Source organism: Phocoena sinus, chromosome 10 (assembly GCF_008692025.1).
Source record: "Phocoena sinus isolate mPhoSin1 chromosome 10, mPhoSin1.pri, whole genome shotgun sequence".
Classification (NCBI taxonomy): Eukaryota; Metazoa; Chordata; class Mammalia; order Artiodactyla; family Phocoenidae; genus Phocoena; species Phocoena sinus.
Window position 1 is genome coordinate 45,993,643 of NC_045772.1, and position 27,638 is coordinate 46,021,280.

The following is a 27,638-nucleotide window of genomic DNA, read 5'->3' on the forward strand; positions in this document are numbered from 1 at the left end:
CTATGCCAGTACCATGCTGTTTCAATAACTGTAGCTTTGTAGTATAGTCCGAAGTCAGAGAGCATAATACCTCCAGCTTTATTCTTTTTTCTCAAGATTGCTTTGGCATTTTGGGGTCTTCTGTAGTTCCACATTAATTTTAGCATTATTTGTTCTAGTTTTGTGGGAAAATGTCATATATTTTCAACCTCTTCTTGCTCTCTCCTCCTTCTGGGACCCCCATAATGCAAATGTTGGTATACTTCATGTTGTCCCAGTGGTCCCTTAAATTGTTCTCATTTTTTAAATTTGTTTTTCTTTTTGCTATTCTGATTGGATGATTTCCATTATCCTATCTTCCAGACCACTTATGTGTTCTTCTATATCAGCCAGTCTGCTATTAATTCCTTCTAGGGTGTTTTTCATTTCAGTCACTGTATTCTTCAGTTCTGATTCTTTTTTTATATTTTCTAGCTCTGTGTTAAAATTCTCACTATGTTCATCTATTACTTTCCTTACTTCAGTTAGCATTCTTATTGCTAATACTTTGAATTCTTTATCTGGTAAATTGTTTATTTCTATTTCATGACTATTTTCAGGGGTTTTCTCTTACTCTTTCGACTGAGACAAATTCCTGTGTTTTCTCATTTTGCTTAACTTTCACCTAGTTTCATAGAGAAATCATTTAAGGGTGTCATTATGTGGGAGAACCCCTATACAGTTAGCGTGTGCCCAGTGGCTTTGGAGGGAGAGCTGGATTTGACTTGAACACGGGTCACATCTTTCCTGAGAGCATGCTGGTAGCTATCACCTTGGTAGGAGGTGTGGTTGGAGATGAAGGGCCTAGGGCCAGAGCCAGGTGTGACCTGGGGCTTCCCCTCTGCTTGGTGGCTGTCACCTCCCTTTTAGGGCCAGGGCCAAGTCCAAGCTCGCTTCCTCCCCTCGGAGTGTGCACCCCCATGTATCTCCTCCACTGGGGACAGTGCTGGAACAGGAAGGGCTGGTGTGGGCATTCCGAGTGTGTAGGGGCATGGGCTACAGTGGTCCAGCAAGGGTCAGACATTCACACTGCTTCTGATGTTCTGCCTGTGTAAGTGCCAGTAATGGCTGGCCCACCCTGCTCATATGCTGCTTCAGGTCTGAGCTGCTTCTGTGTCTCACAGCCGATCTTCCAAGTGGGGCTGGGGTGTTTGCTTAGCTCAAGCCAGGGTGTGCACTGGGGCGGTCACAGAAAACCAACCAGTCACTTGTACAGTCTTCAGTCCACCCCCTCCACCTTGCCTCAGGAGCAAGAAAGCACGTGCACATTCCTCAAGAGCGGAGTCCAGGCTTCCCACAGCCCTCCTGTTAGTCTCACAGCCCTCCAACCAGCCAAGAGGGCTTGTCTTCCCTCTGCTGGACCCCAGGACTGGGGTGTCCAATATGTGGCTCAGACCACTCATTCCCCAAGGAGGCTCTCCACCCATGTAATCTCCCTTTTCCTCTGAGTCTCCTCCCAAGGACACAGGTCCCAACTTCATCACTTCTCTTTCCTTCCCACTCAATATCGTGTGTTATCTTTCTTACTGTACAGGAGTCTTCCTGCCAGTCTCCAGTTAGTTTTCAGTGAGAATTGTTCCACATGTAGATGATTTTTGATGTGTTTACGGGGGAAGGTGAGCTCTGCATCCTCTACTCCACTATCTTGATCTCCTCCTCTCTGAGAGAAAGTTTTATAACCTTTATTATCTGGCCCAAGTTCACAACAATGTCAGCTTTCTTGGAGGGCTTGAGAGCCAGATAGAGGCTTTGCAGCTAGAAAGAGTGCCCAAATCACATTCTGAAGGCTGCCCTAGGAGGTTCTAGGTATTTCTGTGGTAAGAATCTTTGCCACAAGCCTCTGATTTTTCATTTGGGCCCTAACTCTGTAGTATATACCTGCATTTCTTAAATCTTATCAACACTTCCATGCAACCCTCTCATGCATTTTCAAAATTAAGAAAAAATTACCAATAAGACTTCTATAATCTCTTAACCTCGAATTTCTCTTCTCCTGTTCCTCGCTGACAGATTTCCACTGTAGTTTCATTCTGAAGTATTCATCACTATAGAAAACAATTTTATACCAAAAAAGGTTATTTGAACACCTAAAAAACAAATTTAATGTATCAAAGCATTTATGGTGCTAGTGAGATGTAAATTTATAAATATGATAGTGAAATGTTTAAAGTTACAATCAAAGGAAAAATAAAATAACCTTATACATGTCATAAACTTTATTTAAACTACTAGAATAATTTAGATATGATTTTAAAGAAACATTTACTTCAGTCCTTAATATCAGAACTAAAATTATTCCAGTCATTAAATACTTTTGCCACTAAAGTTTCCAAATAATTACAAACCTATGAGATTTTTTTTTTTTAATGTGACATAACAGTACCATTTTCCAACCAGTTTACTACAGAAACTTGTTGATGTGAAAATGTCTTAGAAGGACTGGCAAACATGTTGAAAAGAGAAAGGACTGTCTGAATTTGAATATACACATAATGATTGAAAGTGAGCTTTAAATAAAAGGTTAGACTGACAAACTGGGAATAAGTATACCTGGGAAGTTGGTCTGTGTTTCTTTTCAAGTCTGATAATTACTTAAAAATAGAAACACAACTCTAAAAAAAAAAAGGCCAGTTTATGTTATAAGAGCACCAGGAAAATAATTTAAAGGTAATTAACCTAAATAGCAAATACAATTATGAGCCATTTTTATAATTTCATAATAAATTGTAAAAATGAATCAAGATAAATGAGATATATTTTAAAATCTATATCTTAGTATGCTTAAAATGTTTATACAAGGGGACTAGAATTTTTTTTACCATCATTCTATATATTCACTAATGTAACTGCAATGAAGTCCCTTTAATAAGTGTTTCTGGTTTGAAATTAACTACAGTGCTCACAATATTTAAATTAAAAAGATGAAAATAAAAATATGTTCCCTTACCCTAGTCTATTCCACTTTATATGGTTGAGTTACTTGGATTTCTTTAATGAGCACACAAAAGACCATTACTTACGTTTTTTGTTTTTGTAATTGAGTTCTTTCCTCTTTGGTACTGTCCCAAGGAAAATAACCCAGAAGAAATTTCCATGCTTGTTTTCTCAACACATGACTAAGTCCCTGAAGAAAACATGCATATTAAACACATTTGTAAAAAATGAATGCAATACTTTAAGTTCACAAAACTTGCACAGAAACAGAAAAACTACTATTTAAGAGATAGTTTTATATAGGCATACGTCATTTTATTGCACTTTGCTCTACTACACTTCTCAGGTATTGCATGTATTATTAAATTGAAGGTTTGTGACAACCCTGTGCCAAACAAGTCTACCAGTGCCATTCTTATAACAGCGTTTGCTCACTTCATGTCTCCACGTCACAGTTTGGTAATTCTCCCAATATTTCAAACTTTTTCTTTTTTTTTTTTTTTTTGTGGTACGCGGGCCAGCGGCCATGGCTCATGGGCCCAGCCGCTCCGCGGCACGTGGGATCCTCCCGGACCGGGGCACGAACCAGTGTCTCCTGCATTGGCAGGCGGACTCTCAACCACTGCACCACCAGGGAAGCCCCCAAACTTTTTCTTTACTATTGTATTTGATATGGTGATCTGTGATCAGTGATCTTTGATGTTATTGTTATTTTTTTTGTTTTGTATTTTTTTAATTAAAATACATACGCTGTTTTCTTAGACATGAAGCTATTGCACACTTAATCGACTTAATACAGTATAGTGCAAACATAATTTTCATATGCACTGGGAAATCAAAAAATGTGAGTGACTCGCTTATTTGCAATAGTCACTTTACTGCAGTAGTCTGTAACCGAACCCACAATACCTCCAAGGTATGCCTGTACATAAAAATAACTCAATTCAGTAAAAACTACCTTGTTTTTGACTTCCAGATTCTGAAGATGTAAGCAGCTGCCAGAAAGCGTAAACAATGAAGAGTAGACTGTATAGCAGACAGTGGAACTGATTAGTCTTTCTAAACCCAGTCCTTACTAGATAAGGGAACTACCACTGAGGAACACAAACGCCTCCTTCACATAACCCACAGAACTTCAAGTAAGAAAGAATACCCTTCCATAGGCTTAATGGTATATCCCTCCAACCCAACCCTCAGGGACATCACAAACACCTCACTCTGTCCTACACGGATTTTAAGGCAACACTCATCAAAAAGGAGTTCATCTCTCCCACCTCCCAAAAGAAAACGAAAACTTGAACACCAACAGTTTAAAATACTAAAGTAATTACCCCTCTAAATATCATCTGCTTCATATTATCTACATTTAAAATTCTTCCTTCAGAATCAATGTTCTTAGTCCATTCTTCCAATGATACTGGCTCTCTCCTTTGAACAACAGGTCGTTCGCCCAAATCAATCTAAAACAAAAAGATAAGCAATAAAGAGTACACCTTTAACAAGTGAAATGAAATCAAGGTATATAGAAACTAAAACTAAAATACTATTACTCAGACATTAAGTTCTAACATTTCTAATATTTTCCCTTAGTTTCCAATGTTTAGTTTATAAACTGCAATAGCATTCCATACATTTTACCCTCCTACTAAACACACAGATAACTGGGTTATAAATTCAGAAACAAAAAAACATTTGTTGTTTTGGGTTTCAATTACGTAAGTACAGAACATTCAACACGTAAATTCTAAAACAGACCCTTCACACTAAATGGTATGCTATATTATTAAAAAAGAGTATTATTCCATTAATCATATTTAAAATTAGCTTTTCTTCCAATCTAAAATTTGTAGCTCTCAGAATTGATTCATGATCCATTAGCTCTACTTGGCCTTTTCTACAGGTTTTCATTCAATTAATAGATGTTGGTAATTTTAAAATGCCATTTGCAAGATAAGCCCTTTAATTAAGTACTACAATTTAGATATTTTATAATGTTCTAACTATGTGCAGCCTAGAATTGTAGCAAATTCAAGTCTTGCTGAGCATATATAAAGATTTACCATAATTCAAGGCTAAAATCCATCTTACTTAAAAAAGAAAAGATTCACATAAGAATAAAAGCCCACGAGTAGTGTCCTGACTAGCTGCCTGTGCAGTGTCTGAGAAAACAAAAATTAGGAAGAACAGAACTAGGGGCAACATGCAAGGCTTACTATTTACTCACTGCTATACACTCAATGAAACAAAAACCTGTTCATTATTATCGAAAGGTAATCAAAGAAAGAGATCCAACACTGATGAACAGAGAAGTAGTAGTTGATGAAGAAGAAACCAGGAATTTGGTGGCAGGACAAGCATTAGTTGTTAGATATATTAGTGAGCAAAAGTTATAAAGGATTGTGAGAAGAGGCAGGTATGACCAAAATTGAGTTTCTATTTCTGTAACATTCAGTACACTTTAAAAAGCATTTCTCCTGCTAAAATACAAGAGCTATATTAATATAAACTCCACTCACTCTTGTGATGACTTCAAATCCTGGTTCTTCTTGCTGATTTATCTTTAAACCTGGAATAGCATCACTAAGAAAATCTGCCATCTCTGAAGGTGGTCGTTGATGTGCAGAAGGATCGCTGCCTCTTAAACTATCAAAAATGTAGTTTGTGACTTTGGAAAATCCTACCATAGTGGCTGTATAAGGGTCCTTTTTAATCTTCTATGCAGTAGAAAGAAAAATATTGGCAAAATTAATTCAGATAAAGAATAAAAATACCTCATGACAGGCAAAAGGGCAAAGGTTTTTAAAGGGGAAATCAGAACTAAAACAGAGCATTCTAAGATTATTTTAAATTTTTATTTTTTTCTGGGAAGAAAAATTTTAATTTTCTAAGCCAATTTTTTCATTTGGTTAAAATAGTACATTAAATAGCAAGCTAATGCTACTGATTGAATTGCAGGTAAACACATGATTTGCAGGCTTCATTCAATCTGCACACACCAGAAATATCTGCAGTGCTTACTTTCCACTGATGGACGGCCCACAACAGCTTTCTTCTCTCTAACAGTCCTGCCTTCACAGAAAAAAATATTTCTTGAAGTGGGCAGTACTACACTAGTCTAACACAAAATATTTGATAGCTAAGTTTAAACGCTCACAATATTTAAATATTAGCTGACATTTTTTTTTTTTTTTTTTTTGTGGTATGCGGGCCTCTCATTGCTGTGGCCTCTCCCATTGCGGAGCACAGGCTCCGGACGCTCAGCAGCCATGGTTCAGGGGCCCAGCCACTCAGCAGCATGTGGGATCCTCCCTGACCGGGGCACGAACCCGTGTCCCCCGCATCGGCAGGCGGACTCTCAACCACTGCGCCACCAGGGAAGCCCTTAGCTGACATTTTAATCTAATTATATAACTGGTGAATCATGCCAACAAGAGTAATTTGTTCTGGACAGTGCTGTCCTAGAAAAGTTTTTCTACTGCTAGAGTTACTTCTAAATCCCAAACTGCCTGCTTATTCATATTTAGCAAAAATAGTTACTTCTTAAAGGTCTATCTTTAAAATGATTATTTTCACAATAAGAAAAACAGTTCCCTCACATTTTATTTTAATCAGTATTTAGCTCTTTTGTCCTCCCTCCTAAAAAGTTCCCTCTTTATCTTCAGAACCAAAAAGAGATACCATGTGGGACAAAGAAGCACTCAAACATTTGTTGAATGAATAAATGAATAAATGAATGAGTAAACAAAAATGTCATTAGTTTACATAGCAACCTGAGTGAAAAATAAATTATCTTTATTTCTGCCTGTGTTAAGGGCACATTTTTAGCCAAATGCAAGAATATACTCAAATACTTTAAGAGGAATTAGACTAAACTGACCACAAATGAACCAACTTAAACATCAAATAAAAACTCAAACCAGATTTTTGCATAAGCTTATCACTGATTAATTCGAAGTGGCTTACCCAGTGACTTTTCACCTAATCAGTGCAAGCTATGATAATAAAAATCTGATGTCCAATTTCAATTATGATAAAGGGGAAAATTGCTGTAAGAGTAATTAAGAACCAAGGAAGCTTCTGAGTCTTACAAACAATATGACACATATTATTCTTTCTATAAAATTACAGAGAATAGTTCCATAAGGTTTACACATGCAGACACTTGCCTCATTCTGTATAATCTCTGAGAAAGTGAGGGGTAGGATGCATATAAAATAATGCGGTCAGACAAACAGATTAATATAAGATAGACTAAGGAAACATACTTGTATTATACCATATGCTGGTTCATCAAGAAGATTTTCAAAAGACTGTGAAAGACTCTTATTCTGACAATTCACAAGAAGTGTTCTTCTGTCTTGCGGAGATCTGTAATAAAAAGAAGGGATTTGTAGAAAACAGTAGCACTCCGCATCAATGACTACCTAAATAATTACTAATGCACAGTTATTTTTCCGTAACAACAACAACAAAAAACCTTAGGGCTTCCCTGGTGGCTTAGTGGTTGAGAGTCCGCCTGCCAATGCAGGGAACACGGGTTCGTGCCCCGGTCCGGGAAGATCCCACATGCCGCGGAGCGGCTGGGCCCGTGAGCTACGGCCGCTGAGCCTACACGTCCGGAGCCTGTGCTCTGCAACGGGAGAGGCCACAACAGTGAGAGGCCCGCGTACCGCAAAAAAAAAAAAACAAAAAACCTTAAATGTCCAGTTCTAAAAGTGTTTCCCATTAATTCAATATTAGCAAGTACTTAGTAACTATCTTAGGTGAGTTCCAAAACTACATAAACATTAAATATTAAATTAACAAATATAAAAGGGATAAAGTATATTTTTATTCTAGGTAAAGCCAAGAGGACTAAATTATAATGAACCCAAACTTTTGTTTAGAATTATAGTAGAAAATTCTTACAAATGTATCTTCCATTATAAGAATATATCTTCTCTTATAAAGAAAGTTGAAACACACTTTAGGATTCATCAGTATATATAATATGTACACTACAGGAAAATGTCCTATTTTGAAATGGTTTCCAACTTCACTCCACAGCTTGGTAGTACTGCAATATAAGATGTTAAAAATACAAGATACAATGTCTTAATTATTTGTTAAAGATCATTAATTATGCCAACCATTATTATAAACACACATGGTTGTAATGTACAGTTCAGGTACAGTATATATTTAGTTCTTGCTTATTGAGCTCCGGATATGTTTTTCTCCACACTTCCTAATAACTACAGAATAAACAAAATGCTTTCCAAATAGACATCTAATTTGAAGTAATCAAATGAATTATCCAGTCTTTTTAAGTTTTATAATTTAGTAAGTCAGCTGTAATAAATCCACAACTTTTGTGTTTAAAAACAAAAATTAAATGCATTATTTTGCTGCTATCTACTTCTAGTTTATTATAAATGTTTGAGATAAGAACTTTAATAACAGTTATCTCTTCTCAATTCTAACATAACAGGATGCAACAGCAATGCTGGGGGGATATGAAATCCAAAACAGGATCTTATTCTTACTTAGAAACAGCACTCGATCATCAAAGACAATAGTAGCTGAATAAGCCCCTTAGCTTCTTAAAAGAGCTAAGGTTGAGTCATTTGAAGTAGGAAGAAAATAACTTTTTAAACGTTCAATTTTCATTAATCACCATTTTTCTGAACATCTTCTGGGGGTCATGCTTATTAACATGAAGACCTATAGGTTCTCACAAGGCATTTTTTAATGATAGGTCAACTTGTAAACATAGCACCAGAAGAAGAAAAGTAACTAGTATAGAAACATATTTTTTTCCTAACACAGTGCTGCTGGTGCTATGGTTATTATTTTTTGTTTCTAAAAATAGATTAAGTCAAATTTTTTCTTTAAACTACAAATAAAAAAATGATCGTGAAAGTCAAAACACTGGCTATGCATGCTGAAGGGGGACACATACGCAACCTTCAGTTATCTGTGCCCAGCCAATTATTATGGCTTCAGATCTAAAACTATGGTCACAAAGCTGGAGATGGGAAGAAGAAATGACTGCTCAACCAACAAAGAACCACAGATACTTTTTTACAAAGGAAGGATTTCTTTTTTTTATACCTAATGCTCTGTGATGAGGGGCTGGGGGAAGTCACATTAGACTCGGTTGACACTGAAGAAATCAACAACATTTTTTAAAGTATATCAGTAAGAGGACAGGTAATAATGTTGCTAAGAACTTCAGAGCTCACCAAAAGGAGGGCCGGCATTCCAGAACATTGTTACATTTCCACCTGCCAGGTTACCACACTGATTTAATCTGGGAAGATTAAATATTATATTTATATATTCTAGGGATATTATGGATTCTGGGAAGTTGATCTCTCATGACAACATTATTCAAGGCTTTCAAAAACTCATTGCAGCAGTAAGATAGAACTTTTAATGATGCTAACATCAGCAATTCTATTAGATCCTACTAAAGGGCTTAAAGAAAACCATTGTCTAATATCACAACTACAGACGCATAACTACTAAAACTTCAGAAGTACTTTGGAGTGAGCCTCTCCCAAAAGCTTCACAATTCAGAAATTATAACAGTTGAAGAATTTTTGTGCACTGAGATGTAATAGTAACTATTTTATATTGCCACCAAGAAGACCAATATGGAAAGCTAAAGAAATAAATAAAAATATCATTGCAAAAGATATAAAGCCAAAAAGGTTAATAAAAAAAAAGTACAGAATATTTACAACAAAACTATATAGTTTATTCCCATCCATATAATTTATACATATATATGTGTGTGTGTGTGTGTGTATGTATATATATGTATGTGTGTGTGGATATATGTATCTCACAAAGGGAATAAATGAGGGTCTAGGACCTAATCTCATAAATGACTGGTGCTATAAGATGATACAACCAACTTGGCTTTTTAAGGAAATATTTTACTGCTTGGATATTTATATATTAGTTTTAAAATGGCCCAATATATAAAATCATTTTAACAGAACCAATAACTTTCATTCATATCCTAGCAACCACCTTGGTTCCAGAAATGTAACAAAAATGTATCTGTGGCTCATTCTTTTACCCAACTGAATACCATGTTCTAAATGGTGATAAGTCAAAGAACACTAAAGAATATCAATGAATAAGACAATTTGTTTATCCCAGTAGATAAGAAAACCATTTGAGAAATAATAAGCCTCAAGAAGCTGGCCTATTTTGCACTGGCTAATCCAGTTAATGAGACTGAAAGAAGGAACTGTGCATAGTTACCCAACCTTTACCTCGATATTTCAAGGCTGCACATCCCTAGCAAATCTGCAATTTCTGTTTGTCTGTATGGTAAGACCCTTAATTCGTTACAGGGAGTGTTAGGAAGACATCATGGTCACAGGTGCAAGCCACATTCTTCAATTTAGGTTAATCAGAGAAAAAAGATAATGTGGTCTGAATCTCCCTCTATTGATGTTTTGAACTCAGAAAACACAAGAAGGATGACCCAGGAACAGAGTGGCTGGGATCCCAGCGAAGCTGCTGACACCAAGGTTTTCCTGGTCTACTCTTCTTCTTCCGGTCTCCACAACAATCTGCGACCATAGGAACATGACTCTGGAAGTACCATTTTGCTTAGGATAACTGCTCCAGAGACAGGAAATGATACCTAATAAAGTAAAAAATGGGGGATATTTGGGACTTTTCATTTCTTTGGACTTAATTGTGAATTCCATTTATTTAGATCATAAGTAATGAACATAAAAAACAAGAACCTTTAACATCTCCCTAAGAATCTGATAATGGAAGATGGTTTATACAAATATGGGATTTATTTTTATACTGGTGACTGTTTATCTGGAATATCTATATTCTACCACCTGGACTCAGCATATATGACACAATGCAGTTGGGCATAATTTATGACGGGAAAGAGAATGGGGGGATGCTTATTTTCTGCCTAGTGTACAAAGGGGCCTTCAATTGGGGATAAAATATTTGATGTACTATTCTTACACATTTCAGACTATTCAGGGGGCAAAGAATAAACTGGCCCCTCAGTGTCACAGGAGAATACACAATGGAGAAGTGGCTGGTACTAAGGATGAAGCTTTTAAAGCTCACTTTACACAGCTATCTCCTCTCCCAGAAACAGCCACATCCTTGGTTGACCATAAATGTGATTAAGCCTAGTGGGAAGAGAGGAAACAGAGTGTAGGAAGTCAGACTCCTCTGCTAGGTTCTTCTCTTTGACCACGTCATTAAAGGCTATAATTAATCACATGCTTACATTCTATCCCATTTTATCCTCTTCTTAGTTAATCTCATTCTCTCTCAGAGCTTCAATTACTACTAAAACACACACACACACACACACAAACCTACATATTATCCTATTATATGCTCTCATCGTGCTATATCCCTGATTCATAGTACTTATTACAGCTGAAAACTTGTGATTATTTGTATAAGCGATCTTTTTCTTTTCTGCAATAGTACAAACTCCATGAAGACAGACACTATATCTTTTTTGACTAAGTGCTCCTTTCCAGCACTTAGTATGATGCCTAGAACATAGTGGGTCCTCAAAACAAAAATACTTGTTGAATGAAAAAGTAGAGAGAGGGGAACACCATTCCCATGGCTTCTTATTTCCAGGTGCAAATATGCACTCCTATTAAATAAAATCTTCACAGGGACACATCTGACTGCTGAGATCAGGAAAGAGTAAGGTGCATGCATGGCATAACCCCTTCCAGGCTCTCTTTACCTCTTGGATCTGCCTGCCAACAGAGAAGGTGGTTTCTAGTCTGCTCTCATTCATGTCATAAGTGGTCTGCCCTCACTAGGGAGACCTGTGGTTGTCCAAAAATGATAACTGGATGACTTCAACATTAATTTGGGCTGAATTATTATGATGCTACATATCTAAGCCTAACCAATACAGAAAAGGAAACATAGTTTCACTTACAAACGTCATTAAAACATCACCAACACATATTTAAGGTACATATTCTCTTATAAGCACCTAAGTAATTGTTGAGTCTATCCTTGAACCCATCCAGGACAGAAAACTCTCTACCTCATGAGCTAATTCCTTGTAATTTCTACCCCTCGAGCTATTTCCTTCTAGTTTATCTCTGGAGTCATACAAAACAAATCTAGTCTACTTCTTTTAACAATCCTTTTGAAATTATTTGTAAAACTGGTAAGTACCATGCCATTTATTCATTCAACTAAGATTTACTGAACAAATGGGCCAGGCACTCTGGCTAGGAATTTAGGAGAAAGTGTAAACAAGATAGATGCAATCCCTGCCTTTATGGGCTTATATTCTAGAGGAAAACGTAACAGAAATAAACAGACAATGATTTTATTCTGTTAAGGGCCATGAAGGAAGCAAACAAGAGAATGAGAAAGCAAAAAGGAATGGCGGTGGGAACCTACATTAAATGGGAGACTAAGCATCCAGAAAAGCCCTTCTGAGGAAGTGACATTAAACTGAGACCTCAGGGATAAGAAAGGGAGAAGAATATTCTAGACAAAAGAAATACATATAGGACCCTAAGACAAGAAAGAGTTTAGGGCATTTCAGGAACTGAAAGAAAACCATGTGGCTAGAATATATTAGAGAATGGCATGAGATGAGGTTTAAGAAATAAACAGAGCTAAGATAGGGCAGGCCCTCACTGACCATAGTAAGAAGCTTGGGTGTTTGCTTTGTTTTGTTTTTTTGCAGTACGCGGGCCTCTCACTGCTGTGGCCTCTCCCGTTGCGGACGGAGCACAGGCTCCGGACGCGCAGGCTCAGCGGCCATGGCCCACGGGCCCAGCCGCTCCGCAGCATGTGGGATCCTCCCGGACTGGAGCACGAACCCATGTCCCCCGCATTGGCAGGCAGACTCTCAACCACTGCGCCACCAGGGAAGCCCAGCTTGGGTTTTATTTAATGGTTCACCACAACTCCTTCAAGTTAAATCGCCACATCCCCACGTTTTTCATGATACCATTTTGATCCCTCTCATTACACTAGCCATCTGTTTCCACGTAGTATAGTCTAACACATCTAAAATCTAAAATGCAGTGTTTAAATCTAAGTGTTTAAAACTAAGAGTTCTCCAAAATATGATCTTATCAGTACAGAGTAGAGAGGGACTACCACTTCATTCTAGATACTATGCTTTAATCAACAGTCTCAGAATGAATGAACTCTTCTGTAACAGTTACATCACAACACTGATTGATACTGAGCTTGCTATGATGCTAAGACCCCCAAGTCTTTAACAGCTGCTATTCAACAGCCAAGCCTTATGCCCCAGTCATGATAAATGCTCCTCCTGAAATCTACTTAACCCCGTAGGTGGTAGCCTATTCACAGCTTCTCACTTCAAGATCCAAGACCCGCATACTACCAACCAGATCTGACTTTATGATTACAGGTACTAATCAGCATGCCTAGTGCCAGCCAGAGGTGGTCAACATGGTAAGGGAAGAGAATTTCATGCCGAAAAACATAGAGTCAATATCTTTCAACTTTTGCATTACTCCTAGCTTTATATAATCTACATTTAGGCATGACATTACTCTATTAAAGTGAGGACATTATTAATGAAGTTAACAATCATCCCTACGATTCCCCAAACTAAAAATCTCAAGTTCTCCCTTCTTTTCTCCTCCACATATCCAATCAATCACAAACTCTAACACTAAATATTCCTCCAACACTTCTTTCTTGTCACTCCCCTATTTCATGCTACTACAAGCTCAGCTAGATGACTGGAACAACCTACTAACATGATTTACAAGATCCTTCATGCTCTGGCCTTAACTCAGCTCTTTGGCTTCATCTTTAAATCTTGTACCCTCCCTTCCCCCACTATGCAGACCTGTGATACTGAACTACTCTGTTCTGTGATTACGTCGTGTTTTACATACCTCCCTCTATGTAAAACATCTCTCCGTCTAAATATCTCCTTCCCTTTCATGCTAACGTTCACACAGTTGTCAAGTCTCAACCTAGATGTTAACTCCTCCAGAAAGTCTTCCCTGACCCCTACCCAACCCCCAGTCTGAATGAAGTATACTTCCTCCCTTCCTTGTACTTCCTCCATCTTATTTCTTGAGTTTATTGCTATTTACTGGTCAGCATCCTTCACAAGACCATAAACTCTCAGATATCCGGGAACATGCCTGTTTCGTTCACTACTAAATATCAAACAACCAGCACAGTGCTTAGAACTTAATAGATACCACAACTGTATTTGCTGAGAGTGAAAGCGAGAAAGAGTATGTGTGTACAAATGTACATGGGTAAATAAATGGAAGACACAAGATTTCTGGAAAGTGAGAAAGCCCTAACTTCCACACTTACAATAATTTTATTTAGATTTGTCTGACTTAAATTTGTAACATTACAAATGAAACTCTATGTTTAACAGAAACTACATAATAAAAGATAAAACTGGTAAATATATAATCCATAAATTATTGATGTATCATCATTCATTTGAATGTGTATTAAAATACTGAACCATTCTTTTCTTTAAAACACTAATAAGGTGATAAGTTGCAGTTCCAAATTACTAAAATGGCAAAATTTTATTCATTCACTCATCCAAAGCAGTCAGTATTCCAGAAAAAACAAACCTGCTTGAGCCCTAATATGCACATAGGTCACTGATACCCAATGACAAGTAAAAATAGTTTGCCTTGGGACCATCACAACAATCCGGTTTTGATAAGTAGGAAATAATTTGATACTTACTCACACAATACCACATATTTTTCAAGAGAGTCAATCAGTAGTTTGCTATCTCCTTGATGAAAGTGCAGAGCAGGGAGAACGACGTCATCCTTTAGACAGAATACCAAATACGACCAGCCCATACCCTCTTTGTTTTGCTTGATTGATTTCAGGTCTGTCAAACTGAACAGGAATGACCATTTGCTTTTCCCATTTCTATGACTTGGAGCATCTTAAAAACAAGAAAGTGGGGCAAAATATTTTTGTTCACCTTTTTAAAAGGTATTGACAGCACTCTTCATGACTGCCTAGCAGATATTTGTTGAACCTAGGGAACAACTACAGCACAGATATTACCATGGCTTCCACCTGTATTAGAAATGGCTACATACATTTTCTTAAAAGAATAGTTTTTAAAATAATTATCTTACTGTATACAAATTGAAAAAAATACTATCCTTATTTAAAATATCAGCTTTGCCCCAAAATGATCATGGCTTTGGAAGCAAGCAGGCCAGACTCAAACTGCAGCACCATCTTACTAACTGAATGATTTGGGGCAAATAATTGAATCTCTCTGAGCCTCAGTTTCTTCATCTGTAAAATGGAGATAATTATACTTACCTCCCAATGTTATCCTAAGAATTAAAAGAGATAATACTTGTCAACTAATGAGTACAGTGCCAAGTATATAGTAAATATTCAATAAATATTCATCTTTTCCACTTCCCTCAAATACAAATGGCATGATGCATTTGGAGAGGCATTTAAAACAAAACAAAAAAAACAAAAACAAAACCAACCTTTATTCCCCACTTCCTTTTGGAATTATTTTTACTAGATTACATTGAGTGAAGGTAAAAGTATACCAGTATAAAAAGTAAGGGGGGAAAGTGGGGGTGTGTGGGATGAACTGAGAGATTGGGATTGACATATATGCACTATTGATACTATGTATAAAATAGATAACTAGTGAGAATGTACTGTATAGCTCAGGGAACTCTACTCAGTGCTCTGTGGTGAACTAAATGGGAAAGAAATCCAAAAAACAAGGGGACATAATGTATATGTATAGTCAATTCACTTTGCTGTACAGTAGAAACTAACACAACACTGTAAAGCAACTATACTCCAATAAAAATTAGTTTTAAAAAAAAGTAACATTAGAGTGAGTACACAGACAGACATTTGCAAAAACCCAAAGAACAGTGGGGAATTGAGGATGAAAAGGTAATTAAGTTGTGAATGCTTCAAAGAGAATAAATACATTCAATCTTCCTGCTAAATCAACCTTCTACTAAATTAAGACCTCAGTTCAAACCAAACTATAGCTATGTAAAATAAAGGATTTCCTAGTGTGTGTGGGCTGTTTACAAAAGCTTAAAATCCTAGGTTTGTGAATAATATTGCAATTGATAACAAGCAATGTAAAGATTATCTATTTAAATAAAAATTTCAAGAACAAGGGAAAAAGGTTATCTAATACTTATATTTAATTTCTAATCTAAAAATGTTATTTTACTTGAACATTTTAACGCAGACTTAAGCATGTCATGTCTCTGAAATTTTAAAAGACCTTTTCTCTTATGTTATTTCCTAAGAAGTGTCATACTATCCTGTTATTGAAAATCTTTATTAATTCCATCCCAACACTATCAATTCCACAAAGATAAACTGCATAGATAATATCTGCTTATAGAACTTACTCAAAGGGTAGATCAGTCAGTACTGACCTGCATGTATGTCACCCTCCTATATAGTCAGAACACTACAGCTCCATCACCTCCAACAAAATCTCCTAAACTGACACAGAAACCTACAGCTTACAGAAACCTCTACCTGGCAAGGAATGCAGACACCATTACTCTTTCATGGACACTAGCAAGTTATCATTTGAAATAAAGTCCAGAAAGGCTAAGTAACTTATCTATGCAGTGCCCTGCCTACTTCCACACCGGTTCAGACGGTGAACTCATATCTAAGGCTGATCCCAGATTAAGTACCACGTGCTCACTTTACGACACATCGTGTTTCACTGCAATTTATATTACAGAGCTCATAACACCATTACAAACTAATATCAAAGTGAGAACAATTCTAGAATTCCAACATTTTATGAATCACTTAAGTGTGAATGCACCTGGACTACGTAGAAAGGATACATACTACTAGATTACCTGCAAAGACCAAAAATATTTTCACAGCAAAACAGCAATGAAAAACCAGATACGATTTTTTATCTTAAATTCCACAAAAAGTATTTAATAAAAGTCATGCAAGAAAATCATATGAAGAATATTAAATAATATATGCAGGCATATCAGAAGTTTGCACATATTCAAATGTAAAAATTTTACACAGATTTTTCCCTTGTTAATGACACACATTACATATTAAATACAAAAGAAAATTCCTCACACATTTCCTCACTTAAAGTTCTGATAAGCAATGAGACAAACATTACAAGTCAATCCCAGAAGTCCCTTTTCTAGAGTATAAGCTTCATGAGAACAAGAACTTAATTCTGTTCACAGCTATATCCCCAGTGCCTAGAAGAGTGACTAGCAGATAGTAGGTAGTCAAAGATGTGTTAAATAAATGAATAATCTACTAACCAAGTCAACAGAAAAGTAATCTGCAATTTGGTCTACCAATAATAGCTAACCAGAATTAGAAGTTGTTACAAAGGAAAACTAACAGAATCCAACAGTTAACTCAAAATTTCCCTCTTTCTCCTTAAACAAAGGTAAATAAAGCTAATTAGTTCTGATGAACTTACTGTGTTACCCAATATATGTAAAAAATAACTCCAACACACTGACGTGGGAAAAATGGCCATAACAGCAAAAAAGTAAACAAAACAATTCAGTAAGTCTCCATATGTCTTGAACAGAATTAACAGCAAGGACGTGACATTTTATCTGAATGAGTTTCCAGAACATCACGGCAGTCTGCTGTTCTGGGAAGATATATTTTCAAAACATTTGATCTAATATATAAAAACAAAGACGTAGCAGTATATTTAAGAAATATAAAGTTTAAAAAGTCTTCAATAGTCAATTTTTTTTAAAGGTTTGTCCCCATTTTGCTCTGTGAATCACAAAAAAGGTAAAAAGTTAAAAAATGTGAAGTTTATAATAATAAAAATTTTATTTGAAAAAATACTTTTCAAAAATGTAAAAAATTATGGCAGAAATTTAAATTCTGAAACATCAAGATTAGAAAATGTCTTCTTTAAGAAGGAGTTTTGATGAAATATGATTGGATGCGGTAGACAGTCTAGGATAAGATGGGATGGAATAGGATGAGATGAAACAGAGTAAATGTACTTCATTAACTCCTTGTTCTGTTAAATATGTGCATGTGTATGCACACTGGGCCATACTGTGCAATGTGTTTCTTACTGCTATCAAAAAATTTTTTAAACAGTGGAGAAAAGAAAGAAAAAGAAATGTGTCCTTAACTTTTAATAATTACTAAATAAAGGCTCTTTACAAGGCATAATGCAATGCCAAGATACATAAGCAGTATTTAGATCTGTGGGTTTTTTGCTAAGCTACACAGCTACACAAAGGTTCTCAACTCTGCACACTAAAATAACCAGGAAAGCTTCTGAAAAATACAGAAAAATAGGGATGCCCAGGCTCCATCTCCAGAGTATGATTTAATTTGCTGGATGAAACCCAGGCACTGGTACTTTTTTCAAAAGCCTAACTTCCCCATGTGATTTCAATGTGTAGCCAGTTAAAAACCATTAATCTAAAAAGACCTTTATTGTCAGATTATGCTCTTCTCAAACATGTAATGCTTCTTTTATGAAATTTTGAAAACTCACTCCTTTTGCTCATTTCTGTAACCTTTTTCATTTTCAAGGATTTAACAATATTAGGCAAACAAAAAATAGCAATTCACATAAACCAATCCTGAAGATCCAGTCTAGAGAAGTTAAAAATCCCTCACATGTTAAATATACTAAAATCCTGTGGTTTTATCCTTCCTTAACATTTCTGCATTGTTCTGGTTCAGAACCTTCCCTAGAATGGGAATGCAAAACAACAAAAAAAAGACATATATGCATGAGTTGGCTGTTATCGAAAGTCTGTGACTTACTATTTTTTTTTTTGACTTACTATTTCTTAATTGCCACTGTTCCCAAGAAATGATACAGTACAAAGTATAACTACTGTATGAGAATGATTCCCCAGGCCATACATGAAAATCAATTTTACTTAGTAACAATGCTATATAAACGTAGCAATACATATTCTAGTCAATTTAGGCTAGACTTTTTGAATCTGGTAAATGTGGATAAATCCTAAACTGAGATCAAAATCACTGAAAGATAAAATATCCTACTAGTTATAAAACACAAAGAAATCAATAGAAAAAAATTTTTAACTCTATACAGTGTTTAATATTTTTTAAAGAGATCACAAATAGGCGGGCCACATCACAGGTGGGCTAGCTAGATCGTATCTGGGGTAGTATACATGTTCTATCAGATTGCTAGGTTGGCTCTTTTCTGTCATCTACATGTAGGTAGTCACCACACAGCAAACATAAATTTAATGTATATATAAAGGAGAACAGATGTGGAACATATACAAAGGGGAGTTGCAATGAGCTGTGAAGATACCAGTAAACTGAAATTAGAACGGCATGGTTTAGTGGTATACTTCATCTCCCCCTGGTGCTTTAGGATGAAATAACATGATTTTTTTTTTTTTATTCTACTGGATTAAGAAAAATGTGCATGAGAGATAGCCAAAGCAATTTTTTTAAGTGTTTCTATTTTCTGCCATTAATAACTACAAAACAGAACAAATATTTTTAAAGCCTTTCTATGCGGTCACAACCAAAAAAAGATGAAAAAGGAATATAAATAAACTGGGAATTATACATATTAATCAAAGCACCAACTCATCCTTCTTCTAAGAAACATTAAAGGATTTTCTTTGCACTTTTGTTTATATTATATAGTAGCAAATCAGCTTAAGATTTCAAACGATTTAATTCATACCTCCATTGGTATGTGGTTTCTTTTTAAATGAAATTGTATTAACCATGTCCCACTCTGCTTCGTAACTGTTCAGATGTTCCAGTCCTCGATGAGCTCTTTCTTTTGGGGCCTGGGTCCATTCCACGACTGAACTGGAGTCCTAAAATAATTATAACATATAAGATATTTAGGGACTAAGACTAGAATTTCATTTCAATCAATAATGTCTTCTCAGCTTCTATATAAATTAAGTTTGTAGGCTGTGGCAGATACCTCTGGTGGGAAAGCCAAACACTATTTCCTATCCTTTTCTCCCTTGCTCAGCTGACCAAAAAGACAAGAAAACCTTGTCCAGATTCTCCTGCGGTTAGGGTTGCCAATGAAATAAAAGCATAAGTCAACAGTAGGGCCTTGGAAATGCTTTTGCTTTCCTAATAAAAGCTCCATCCCTTTTTCCCTATTTCCTGCTTTTGATGCAGCTATGCTGCCTAAAAACATAATAGCCACCTTATAATCATAAAAACAAACACTGCAAATAGCTCCAAACCTCCAGGCTTCTGGTTATTTGAGGAACATACCCAATGGTGGTTACTTATTTAAACCACCATTGGTTGCACATGTCTCTTAATCAAAATTAGCTAAAAGCTACAAATACCATATCTACATGTTCAGTTCTAAAGAACTTTCTATTTTAAAAGAGAATAAAACCGAAAGTCTAAAATGCTATGTAATAATCTGACTAAATCAAAAAGTTCAACTTCTATTCAACAAAAGATACCACACATAAGTTAAAGATAAGCAAAACTGTGTGAAAATGTTTCCAAAACATATGGAAGATGACAGAAAAACATCCAGAATACAAAAACAACTCCTACCAATGTACTGAGAAATCAACAAACATCAAAAGAGAAAAATAAGGAAATGGTATGAACAAGCAAATCAAAGAAGAAATATGAAGTGACAAAAAAAGGAAGATGTCCAACTTCAGAAACAATCCAAGAAAAGCAAGTAAAGATGAATTTAAATTTTTCTGGCCCATTCAATTAAAAAATAAAAATATGGAAGACAGTGTGAGGAAATGCTGTATCTCACACTGTTGATGACAGTGCTAATTAGTACTGACTCAAATGTATAATTGAGTCATATTTATTAAAATTCAAAATATGCATGTGTTTCACAATAACTCTCTTCTCATCTACTTTAGAGAAATACACATGTATACAAAGAGGCAGATACAAGAATTTTCATCACAGAATTGTTTGTAAAAGTGAAAAGCTGAATATATCTTATCATCCATCAATGAAGGAATAAGTAAATAAACTAGCAGGTAGCCAATAAAATGCTAGGCAGAAGTTTAAAGACTGATATCTGTTCATGTGTATATATGTTCAATATGTAATAGTAAATAAAACGAAGTTAAGAAACAATGTATGCAGTATAACAACTACATGGAACATATGTAATTAGAAACATACTAGAGAAAACCAGGGATGAATGAATGAATGGATGGATGGATGGATAGATATGATAGGAAATGTGTACCAATAAAAGTCTGGAAAGATATACATTAAACAGGGACAGATTAGGGACAGGATTCTAGTCAAGCAGGACTTCAACTTTCTATTATTTGAATTTTTACAACAAGAATGTATTCGTGTATTGCTAGTGTGTAATTCTTTTTAAAAATGGAAAAAGGGGGCTTCCCTGGTGGCACAGTGGTTGAGAGTCCGCCTGCCGATGCAGGGGACATGGGTTCGTGCCCCGGTCTGGGAGGATCCCACATGCTGCGGAGCAGCTGGGCCCATGAGCCATGGCCGCTGAGCCTGCGCGTCCAGAGCCTGTGCTCCGCAACGGGAGAGGCCACAACAGTGAGAGGTCCACGTACCGCAAAAAAAAAAAAGGAAAAAGGAAGATTTATAGGAACAGGAATATATTATAAACAAAAGAAATTAATAAGAAATAGAAACAGACTGAAGAATAGGGGGAAAAGCTGAATGAATGAAGTTATAAAGTGTAGTGTTTTTTCCTCCAAGTCCTTCCTCTGATGTCATTTTTCAGGGAGCCCTCCTCGTTTGCCCAATTTAAAAAAATGCAACCCTTACCACCATCACTACCAACTTTCCCATCAAAAGTAGGGAAAGCGAAGCAGCATTTACAGAACCCCACCCCACACAAAGGCTTGGAACTAGTAAATCAGGTACTTCTGGAAACTGGGATAAAGGTTAAGCTGAAAACAGGACTACTAACAAAAGTCAAGAAGACTGAAGGTTTATTCATTGTAAAAGGTAAAACAGATTATCTGTGGATTAGGAGAAACCAGGGACACTGAGCAAAGAGATAATACACTGAAAACAGGAGAATTAACTGAAAGTTCATCTATATAATAAGTTGGCAAGACTCCCAGCTCTCTTCCTCCACTCAGTTCCCAGAACAGTGGAATCCAGGTTTCCCTCTCCAGGCAGGAATCTGTAGATTCTTCTCTGACAAATGACTAGCCCACAAAAAAAGACCCAGGTTTCAATATCGGGGATTCCCCAAGGAAAACAGCCTAGCCAAGTCACCCTAAGTCCCAACTATTAACAAACCTACCCATACATAGAGAGTATAATCAGTTTTTTGTGTTTGCTGTTAAATATGAGCACCACAATACAAAGCTCACCAAATGTCAAAGGCAAGTGTTTACATAAAAGATAAAGTCCAAATGAAATACGAAAAAAAAAGTCAATTAGAGGAGGTGGACTATATACAGAGATGAAAACATCTAAAAAACTATCCTTCAACTCCTCAGAAATAAGGAAGAATAGTACATCCATGAAGAACAGGATGCTATTTTTTAAAAGAGCGGAAAGGGGACACATTAACAAAATGTATTAGAAATCTAAAAAACAGCAAAAATGAAAAAGGCAATAGAAGAACTGGAAGATAAAACTGAAGAAATTTCCTAGAAAATAATACACACATACACAAAGAATTAGAAAATAGTAAAGTATTAAAATATTACAGGACCAGTCCAAAGCATGTAGAGTTCCAGAAAGAAAGAAAATAGAAAATGGAGATGAAGAAGAAATCATCACTAAAATAATTCAAGAATATTTCCTAAAAACTAAAGGATACAAGTTTTCACGTTAAAAAAAAGCCTATCAAGTACCCAACACAGTGGATAAAAAAGACCACAAGGGCACAACATTTCCAGAACATCTACAACACTAGAAACAAAAAGGCAATTCTAAAAGCTTCTAAAGAGGAAAAAAACATAGCAAGGATCAGGAATTAGAATGCAGCAGACTTAACATCAATAAAGGAAATTAGTCAAACCTGAGACAATAACTTTCAAAACTACGAGGGGAAAATTATTTTCAAACTGTAATTCTATGCCAGCCAGCTACCAATTCAGAATAAGGATAGAAAAGTCTGAAAGCAGAAATGTTTTTGCTCTCATACACCCTTTTTCTCAGGAAGCACTGGAGGTGCACCAAAACTAGGGAGTAAACCAAAATATAAGATAGCAGAGGATACAGGAAATGGGGATTAAAATATGGGAAAGAGGCAAGAATCCCCAGGATAATTGCTGCACAGCAAGCCAAAAGAGCAACCAGTTCAGAAGGAACTTGTAAGAAGGCTCTGGAAGAAACGTTTCTAAGAAGATGACATTGGAAGATCATCTATGTGATTAAATATTTTGAGAAGAAATGTGGACAACTGGGCCATAGTTTCAAGGTGAATTAGAGATAAGATAGAGCTAAATCTCTACCTTCCATAGTGAGATGTCAACACAATACAAACGTTAAACATAAGTTAATCCAACTATTCCATTCCTGGGTTTTCAAGGGAAAATGTATCCACACAGAAACTTGAGTATGAACGTTCACAGCAGCATTATTTACATAAGCCTAAAAATGAAAACAACCTAAATGTCCATCAACCGATGAACGAATAAACAAAATGTGGTATATATCCATAAATGCAATATTACTCAGAAAAAAAGGAAAGAAACAAAAGTACTGACAGGTGCTACAACATGGATGAACCTTGAAAACATTATGCTAAGTGAAAGAAGCCAGTCACAAAAGACTACATATTATATGATTCCACAGATAAAATGTCCACAACAGACAAATCCTCAGAGACAGACAGTAAATTAATGGGTGCAGAGGACTGGAGTTAAGTGGGAATGGGGGGTGACTGCTAAGAGGTATAGTTTCTTTTCTGGAAGTAATGGAAATGTTCAAAAGTTAGATATTGGTGATGGTTGCACAACTCTGTAAACATACTAAAAACACTGAATTATATACTTTAGAAGAGTGAATTTTATGGTATATGAATTATATCTCAATAAAGCTTTTATTAAAAAAAATGGCATTCCTTCAGCCATGCATTTTTTTCTTAAATACCTTTCCAGCATACAGAATACTAGAAGAATCTAATGCATCATCCAATGGTCTCCAGTCCACTATTACTTCAGCATCCTAGAGAAAGAAATTATTAACCATATTTACTATTCAGCAATATCTTATATTTTTAGTCACCTATACTTAATTCCCTGAGCTGAAAATGAAATTTTTAACCCCTTAAATTTATCAGCACATTAAATATGGAATATCATATGTAAACCACTATTTGACAACAATGTATATAGATTTCTAAACTCTGCCTTTCATTATAAAAAAATTATATTACTGCAACTTTTACATAAGTTTTAAAATATTCCATACCATTTTACTGGCTTATCTAAAGCATTTTATTTCTAACACCACTTCCATGTTAAATTTACAACCATTGCTCAATTACATAGTTTTATCTTACATGTGAAATTCAAGCCTGCTGATAATGCCCCAATTATTAATTATTAAATTATTTAAACAAATAAAAATATTTTATTTAAACATAAACAATTATTAAATGAAGTCTTTTACTAGAAACATACCTTTTCTAAAACACGTAATATTCCTGAAATCAAGCTGTCTTGGTCACTGGTCTTTCCAAAAGATGAATGAATATACACCCCTTCCTGTTCATATATAATCTGGAATGGCAAAAATAAGATTAAATCACACCATTTTTATTCAATACTATTTCAACGTTTTAAAAAAACTTAAGAGATGTTTTCCTATAATGCCTGAACCAAGTTTCTGGTTATTTCATATAAAAATGTATTATCTTAAAAATACTACTCAGACTTAAAAGCACTTCAAACAAAGATAGACTAGAAGGAAATTTGCTTTGTTATGCATGCAAGTTTTTTGGTTTAGTGATAATCATGATCTTGATCTTCTCCTTAAACAAAGATGTCAGGCTAATTGTTATGTGACCCTATATGCAAATTCCACTTAACATATATTTTTAAAAAACATTAAGCAAAGTATTGGGTTCAAACTGAAAATATCCAAAAATAAGAACAGATGAAATATAATGAAAAATTAATGATTTCTAACTATTTCATAACAGCACATAAGTTTATTTTGGTGTGCTTTTGTAGCACAGTGGCATAGAAAATAAGATGGGACTATTAAAAAGTAATGATGAGGACTTCTTGGAAAAACTAGTTTAAACTAGTTCAAGCTCACAAACACTGAGTGCTTCTATATGTAAAAGCATGTAAGACTGTAGGTATAAGAATATGACTAAGACATGGCCCCTGAACAGTGTCCTATGGGAATACAGGGAGACTTAAGTAAATTCCTGAGTAAACTGAAACGTTTATAAAGTTAAGCCTTATGCTCTAAAGGCATAATGTTACATATTAAGATTCTAGGGAGCTTCCCTGGTGGTCCAGTGGTTAAGACTCCACGCTGCCAACACAGGGGGCACAGGTTCAATCCCTGGTTGGGGAACTAGGATCCCACATGCTGTGTGGCATGGTCAAAGGATAAAACAACAACAACAACAAATATATATATATATACATATATATATATATATATATATATATATATATATATATAGAACAAATGGGGAAGAAATATTTGTAACATATACAATAAACATTAAAAAAAAAAGATTCTACTCCTGGGACCAATTTCAAACTTAAAAATTTTTTTTCATTATGAAAATAAGTAAAAGGGAAATAAAGTAGTCACTTCCAGACATTACAAACTTATGTAATTTTGACATAAGTTTGGAATACAGTGTACTTTCTATTTATGTAAACCTTTTATTAACACAATCACATCTCTATTCAGAATAGCATGGGGACCAAGAACGCAGGACAAGCAACACAGGTCATCACTATCGCCCCCCAGTTGACATTTGTGGAACACTTATGCACTAAGAATTCCACGTTATAGTTTAATCCTTACAATAACCCAAGACCATAGGTTCTATAACTATATCATTATAACTATATCATTAGGATGAGGAGCCCATCTGTGTAAACAAGAAAATTGAAAGAGAACGATACAAATGGTAAGGGGTGGTGTGGAGTATGAAACCTGGGCAGTCTGACACCAGAGAACTGTTCTCTTAGCCACTGCACTACAAAGCTCCCACATTACTTTTACTGCCTCTCCTGTTATGTTAATCACTTGTGATATAGACTTACATCATGTCAAGAAAGAGTCCTTCCAGTAATCAAGATCACCAGAGAAGTTTTGATCTCAAAAACCCAAGATGGCCTTCAATAGTTGTTAAACACAAGACTAGCATTAAGCAGAAGGCAAAGACTGGGGACAGCATGAGTTGGGGAGTGGTGAGAAACAATTCTATACTGTTTGTATAGAAATGAAAAATCAGATTTATTCACTCATGTGCACAAAGATATGCATAAGAATATTCACAATAGTATTATTTATAACATGGTGGGTGGTAGAGTAGGAAAGGAGGAAAAGGAAGGTATGAATCTAAATGATTACAAAGAGGAAAATTATAAAATATATTCTGTGATATTCATTCTATGGAGAATACTATTCAGAAGTTAAGAGGTAGATTAAACAGAGACATATATGGAAAAATCTTCCAATTATACATAATATGATGACACTTATACTTTTAAAAGTTTCTCTATATCTGTGTAAAATACAGAGAACAAGCTCTGGAAGGACACACTTTAATGTTAACAAAGGCTACTTCTGAAAAAGATAATGGGATGGGGAAAGGTTGAAAGAGGAACTGTAACTTTCTATGTTAATGCTGAACTTATTTGAAAATTTCAAAGTATAAAGTTATATATTACTTCAATAATTAAAAATTAATTTTAATGAGTAAAGTAAAAAGAGGGAATTCCAGAAGTATAAACTATAACCTTTCTGGACTTTCGTTTATCAATGTATAAAACAGGGGCCACAAAACAGAAGTATGAAAAGGCTATGGGAAAAATAAAATCCCTTAAAATCTCAAGCTTTTTTGACAAAAGATATCCAGAAACTTCACTTTAGCATATTGTCACCTAATACTCAGCTATGAGAACAATCAAGAGCTCTATAGCTGAAAAAGGGACACTCATTTGCCAAGAAAAGCTTGGTATCATTAATAGTACAATCAAAGATTCTGTGGTACTATTAATACTAAAGAGATTCCAGAGTCTTTATGAAATAAATGAACCCTAAAGAAAATGAAATACTTCAGGTAACTGAAGCACATTAAGCAGCTCTTCCTTCCCCATACATATGTTAGTGAAGTGTTGCCTTATTCTCTTTTTCATTTAAGAACAAGTTGAGCTTCCGAAGTAATTTAGGTGGGAAAATATCTTAAAAAGTATTAAAGTACCAGGTACCTCACAAAAAGTTAAAACTGCACTCATCTCACGTTCTGTGTTCTTAACTTTTTAGCACTTTTTGAGGGACAAATTACATGCCCAAAATTCCACAATCCCAAACCCAGACTTGTACTGTCTTTAGAAAGCGGTCGTGTTCAGCTTTTTGATTTGAAGAGTGTGATATTACATGCTCTTACAATATTACACCCTTGAGATATTACCCGCTCAATACAAATTAATTCTGCAGAAGGAATAAAATCTATAAATTTACCTTCATGT

At 35.5% G+C, this 27,638-nt stretch overlaps 1 protein-coding gene across 2 annotated transcripts in view; it reads right to left on the reverse strand.

Annotated features, from left to right (window-relative positions):
* The window catches only part of TBC1D15 (TBC1 domain family member 15), a 66,986-nt gene that overhangs the window by 20,406 nt on the left and 18,942 nt on the right, over positions 1-27,638 (reverse strand). The window contains exons 2-11 of one of the 2 annotated variants that reach the window (XM_032644363.1): positions 24,594-24,692; positions 24,061-24,135; positions 19,691-19,829; positions 14,692-14,902; positions 7,218-7,320; positions 5,971-6,021; positions 5,469-5,666; positions 4,284-4,412; positions 3,039-3,142; positions 1,969-2,063 (exon numbers count right to left, since the gene is read on the reverse strand). In XM_032644363.1, coding sequence (XP_032500254.1) covers positions 1,969-2,063; positions 3,039-3,142; positions 4,284-4,412; positions 5,469-5,666; positions 5,971-6,021; positions 7,218-7,320; positions 14,692-14,902; positions 19,691-19,829; positions 24,061-24,135; positions 24,594-24,692 — 1,204 coding nt within the window. The remainder of the gene's footprint in view (positions 1-1,968; positions 2,064-3,038; positions 3,143-4,283; positions 4,413-5,468; positions 5,667-5,970; positions 6,022-7,217; positions 7,321-14,691; positions 14,903-19,690; positions 19,830-24,060; positions 24,136-24,593; positions 24,693-27,638) is intronic. The other variant, XM_032644364.1, reaches the window with a different exon arrangement.